The 6,000-nt window shown below is 35.6% G+C and overlaps 1 protein-coding gene across 2 annotated transcripts in view; it reads left to right on the plus strand.

Moving 5' to 3' along the window:
* The window catches only part of LOC106118246 (PBAN-type neuropeptides-like), a 48,236-nt gene extending 42,624 nt beyond the window's left edge, over positions 1–5,612 (plus strand). For both annotated transcript variants that reach the window (XM_013312846.1, XM_013312845.1), the window contains exons 2-6: positions 2,334–2,434; positions 3,228–3,325; positions 3,669–3,810; positions 4,740–4,840; positions 5,495–5,612. In XM_013312846.1, the coding sequence (XP_013168300.1) occupies positions 2,334–2,434; positions 3,228–3,325; positions 3,669–3,810; positions 4,740–4,840; positions 5,495–5,553 (501 nt within the window). In that variant the 3' untranslated portion in view covers positions 5,554–5,612. The remainder of the gene's footprint in view (positions 1–2,333; positions 2,435–3,227; positions 3,326–3,668; positions 3,811–4,739; positions 4,841–5,494) is intronic.
* Positions 5,613–6,000: the final 388 nt, after the last annotated feature.

Consider the following 6,000-nt stretch of genomic DNA (forward strand, 5'->3'; position numbering starts at 1 on the left):
TATATATATAATTGGAATCTCGGAATCGACTCCAACGATTTTCATAAAATTTAGTATATAGGGGGTTTCGGGGGCGATAAATCGATCTAGCTAGGAATCATTTTAAGAAAATGTCATTTTATTCGTGTTTTATCGATAATCAACTTTGAACATAAACTTAACTTTTTCTATCGGTAAGATCGAAAAATATTATTCATATTTCATAATTTTATTAGTAATTCGTACTTAAATATAATTTCCAAAAAACACAATTTAAAAAAAAAATACCGAGCAAAGCTCGGTCATCCAGGTACTGGTTTTAAACCGCGACATCGTTTGCGCGGAATTAAAAAAAACCTAGCAATAAATAAAGTCTATGTCAATTGGAGATAGTGAAGCTTCACAACAGTGAAAGTATTTTTCAAATCAGTTTAATAGTTTTTGAGTCTATTCAATATAAACAAACAAATTATTTTTCTTACATATTACCTTATTATGTTTAGCTCATGTCACCACTGAGGAGCTCGGAGCCTACACTAAGTTAGTGATTAGGTCATAGTCAACCACGCTGGCCAAGTGCGGATTAACTTCACACATATGTTTGATTCTTCGCAGATATATGCAGCATCACGATGTTTTCCTTCACTGTAAAACATTGATAGATAGCAGGATTCGAATCCAGGACCTGCATTACAAGTCAAGTGCTTAAACCCCTGAGCCAGCGACGTTTTCATATATGTAACATATCGAAAAATATTAATGCAGTTTTGTTTCTATTGAAAACAATACGTAATAGTTTTCAATATAAACGAATGGGGAAATTCGTTGACACATTTATTTTAATGTCATAGTTTATTTAAACCATATTTAGTTTTCGTTTAGTCATATTAAAATTAAGTTTTTGATACGTTACGTCATCACACTTTTCCTGTATTGTTCAATGCACTTTAATCCTTTATAATCTTTATATATATAATTCTTCTGTGAGTGTGTATGTCACTGAACTTCTCTCAAACGACTCGAGCGATTTTGATGAAATTTTTTGTGTGTGTTCAAGGGGATCTGGGAATGGTTTAGATTCACAATTTTGTCCGCTGGACAATGTTTTTTTAATTAATTTTTAATTTATTAGTAGTTGTTGATTTTGGAATGTTTTACATTGGATCCGACAGACGGCGCTACCATCGCAGTGTCAAATTTTAAATAATATTCGAATTAAAGACGTGTAGACAGGACAACGTCTGTCGGGTCCGCTAGTTATATTATAAATGCGAATGTAACACTATCCGTCTGTCTGTTTGTGCTTCTTTCACGCAAAAACTACTGAACAGGTTTAAATGAAATTTGGTTCACAGATAGTCTGGAACCTGGGGTAGGACATAGGCTACTTTTTAACGCGAAAAATAGGTTGGAAGGGGGTGAAAAGGGGGTTGGAAATTTGTATAGAAGTATTTTTGCAGATAGAAGCTCAAAATTTATTTTTTAGGCTGTTAATCATATGTATATAAAAGAAAGTCGAGTTAGTTACACTATTTATAACTCAATAACGTCTTTACCGATATGACTGAAAATTGGTGAGGAGGTAGCTTAGAGCCAGGAGACGGACAAAGGATACTATTTATTCATTTTTTTCGAATTTATGCCTTGAAGAGTTGCTTATTATTTAACTTACTAATATTATAAATGAGAATATTAAGATGGATGTGATGTGGATGGATGGATGGGTGTTTGAAGATATCTCTAGAACGGCTAAACGGATCTCGATTAAATTTGGCATACGTATAGAACATAGTCTGAAAGAACACATAGGCTACACTAATTAAGTTTTTTTATATATCCACGCATACGGAGTCGCGAACGACAGGTAGTTTGATATAAATAAATATGACATTCTATGTTTGTTAAATGTTACTCTCAAGGGTGTAAAATAATGATAGGGGATGAAAATTTAAGAAAGTATTATAATACGTGTAGAACTGAAAATAACTTTCTGTTAGTCACATGATTGTTGCGCGTCAGTTCCATACATTTTTGAAGTTCGGTATCGGTCTTGTAATAAAAATTTGTTTGACGTTATCTCCAGAACGGCTAAATGAATCTCGCTGAAATTTTTCATACGTATAGAACATAGTCTGGAAGAACACATAGGCTAATAATTAGTTTTTTTTTAATTCCGCGCGAACGGAGTTGCGGTCAACAGCTAGTATTTAATACTAATTTAATTATGGAATCGCTTTGTAGCGCTACCACTTTCTAACCCCGAAGGTCCGCCATGATATTTGACGTTTTTTGTCAAGGTGTTTATTTGAAATTAAATTTATTTTTTAATTTAAAATTAATATTTCTCTTGACAGGAAGAAACATTGGATAGAGGTGCACATAGCGATAGAAATGGTCTATGGTTTGGACCTCGACTTGGTAAAAGATCGCTTGCTCTATCTTCTGAAGACAACAGGTAAGTAACTCTATAACCCCTTCTTATCTTTAACAACTGTGAAAGAGTACGTCACCATTGAGGGGCCTACCCTAAGTTTGGGGTGATTAGGCCATAGTCAACCACGCTGGTCAAGTGCGGGTTGACTTCACACATATCTTTGACTTTCTTAGATATTCGTAGCATCACGATGTTTTCCTTCACTGTAAGAACGTCGGATAAATGTACATATGTAAATCGAAAATCGAAAAACACATTGGTACATGGCGGGATTCCAACCCGGGACCTGCAGATTACAAGTGCTTTAACCCCTGATTCACGGACGCTCGTGAAAATTGTTAAAACTGAAAACAATGCCGTTAAAAGACTCATTATTACGACTTTCTAACTCGAGTGAAATTCCGGCTATTTTTAGTACATGTCAAATATTACAGTGTAAGCTAAAGGTAGCAAAAAATTAAATCGTATTAGGTATAAGGACTTCCCCGTCTTACTTCTTACAAATAATATAAATGCAAATGTTTAGATGTATGTATGTTAGAAGATATCTCCAGAACGCCTCAACGGATCTTGTTGAAATTTGTCATAGATGTAGAACATAGTCTGGAAGAACACATAGACTACTATTTAAGTTTTCAATTCTTTGCGGACGAAGTCGCGGACGACAGTTACTTCGTCTATATTTTGCGCTTTTCTTATTTAAAGTGTTTAATAATTTTGATGTTTGACCATCTTTTGTTTCGTTTGCTATCGTCAGTTTTCCGTCAAAATATTTGAACGTAAGTATTGTTTTTTAAATATTAAAAAATTCCAGCCAAAAGTTCCTCCGATTATTGGAAGCAGCGGATACCTTGAAATATTATTACGATCAGTTACCGTTTTACGAATCTCAAGTGGACGAGCCGCAGAAAGGTAATTTTGTCATCATCGTCAGCTCACTATACGTCCCCACCGAGGGGCTCGGAGCCTACCCTAAGTTAAGGGTGATTAGGCCATAGTCAACCACGCTGGCCAAGTGCGGGTTGACTTCACACATATCTTTGAATTACTTCTCAGATATGTGCAGGTTGCATCACGATGTTTTCCTTCACCGTAAGAACGTCGGATAAATGTACATATGTAAATCGAAAATCGAAAAACACATTGGTACATGGCGGGATTCGAACTCAGGACCTGCAGATTGCAAGTCAAGTGCTTAACCACTGAGCCACCGACGCTTTATTAAATTATAGTTAAAATAAATTACTTCTTTTAGTTATCAAGAAAGTTATTTTCACACCTAAATTGGGTCGTAGTTTGGAAAGGAACGAAGAGAAAAGAGTTTATGAAAACGTAGAGTTCACTCCACGACTTGGTAGACGAGTTCCTGATTCTGCAACGACACCTGAACAAGAAATGTAAGTTGTATATTGGAAAGAAAATTGAACAAACAATTTGAAACAAACAAAAGTACAGTCAGCTTAGCGAATATGTGACAATTGTAAAAATTAGTATGACAATTTTAGTGTAGTTTATGCCCGGTAGAGTTACTAAATACTAAATCTATACTATGATGATGATGATGATGGAAGAGTTTGTTTGTTTAAACGCGCTAATCTCAGGAACTACTGATCCGATTTGAAAAATTATTTTTTTGTTGGATAGTCCATTTATAGAGGAAGGCTTTAGGCTATATAATATTACGCTGCGACCAATAGTTTTTTTTTTAATTCCGCGAGGACGGAGTCGCGGGCGACAGCTAGTTCTACGTAAATTGTAATGTTTTTTTTTAATAGCAAAGCGCTAAACCCGTAGACATACGCAATTGCAGATGCGTTGCCTACCTTTAACCAACGGAGGAGAGACACAGAAAGAGAATATTTTCCCTTCCCATGCATTTCATCCGGAAAATTCACTTTCACTACCCATTCTTTACTTATAAGAAGTGAGGGAAGGGACAAGGGACTAATTTAGGTCTCCGGTACCACACTTATCAGACGAATAGTGTAATTTCTTACATTCCATGCCTTCCTTCTGTGTGCTAGGCCAACTAAGCAGGAGGGCGGGGAATCCCGAAACTGCATTGCACGGTGTCGTCTTTGAGGACCACCTACTCATTGGGGGCGCATTGAGGAGCCCTATTCTCGGGCTGGTCAGTGGGGCGTCGCGGTGGTAAGTTAACACGATCCCGTGGCGTCCCACATTATGGGTATGAGAGAACAGAGGGGTTTAGTGGGTATGCTCCCATTCGGGGAGAGAGGCCAACTAAACAGTCTAGTTATGTTGATTTTGGTTTATAGCCTTTTATCTGTTCATTTTTAATGTCTTATTGATTTATTTTTAACAGTTCTGGCCGTGATCGAGTTGATATCAGATCTGAATATTTCTCACCGAGATTGGGACGCACTGTACACTTTTCTCCACGTCTTGGCAGGGAGCTGGCATATGGTAATCTAACATTATAAATGCGAATGTTTAGACCAGTGGTTCCCAAACTTATTTTGTCTACTGCCCACTTTGAGAATAAATATTTTTTTAGTGCCCCCATATTTTCACATATTTAAAAACCACTATAACTTCAAATTAAATTAATTAATTATTGTGACCTATATATGTATATTAACGGAGAATTCTAAACGAAACTTTTACTATAACCCGCAACTTGAGACCTGCAGCGCCCACAAGGGGACGATATCCCCCACTTTGGGAAAGGCTGATTTAGGTGTATATTAGAAGGTATCTCCAGAACGGCTGCATAGATTTCGCTGAAATTTGTCATAAATGTAGAACATAGTCTGGAAGAAAACATAGACTATTAAGTTTTTTTTTAATTCCGCGCAAACGGTGACTGACAACTAGCAATAAACTTAAAGTTTTCTACCGATAGATGGCGTTTTCATTTAATTGTAATATTTAATCTGTGTCAATAGATGGCACTGTTTTTTATGATTACTTGAATCCATTCAAGTCCTATAAGTGAAAACTTTTGGACAGTTTGAAGCTTGGTTAAGGAAGCTTTTGCTGCGTTCAACATGAAAGTACCCGTTGTAGATATTATTGGCTGACAACTGACGCCTATGAATTTAATTTTATTATTCACAGAACTTTATCCTGAGAACATCAGAGTGGCAAGAAGTGTTAACAATACTAAATCGAATTAACCACAAAGAAGATTAAAAATGACGACGTAAAACAGAAGAGAGATAGAGACATGTTTAACAAAATGGCATTTGATAATTTGAAGCATATATAATATGTTTTGGACTAAGTACAACTTAAGTCATATTAAGTTATAAATAAATGATCTCATATTGATATTATCTTTTTATTTGTCTACCAGGAACACATAAGTCAAATTAGATTTTGATAGCTCACTAACGCCCCCCTATCTTATATATTTAAATGAGCAATTCTTGTATATATATAATTGGAATCTCGGAATCGGCTCCAACGATTTTCATAAAATTTAGTATATAGGAGGTTTCGGTGGCGATAAATCCATCTAGCTAGGAATCATTTTTAGATAATGACATTTTATTCGTGTTTTGTCGATAATCAACTTAAACATAAACTTAACTTTTTCTATCGGTAAGAACGATAAATATTAT

This window comes from Papilio xuthus, unplaced genomic scaffold, assembly GCF_000836235.2.
Source record: "Papilio xuthus unplaced genomic scaffold, Pxut_1.1 DF827597.1, whole genome shotgun sequence".
NCBI classification, from domain to species: Eukaryota; Metazoa; Arthropoda; class Insecta; order Lepidoptera; family Papilionidae; genus Papilio; species Papilio xuthus.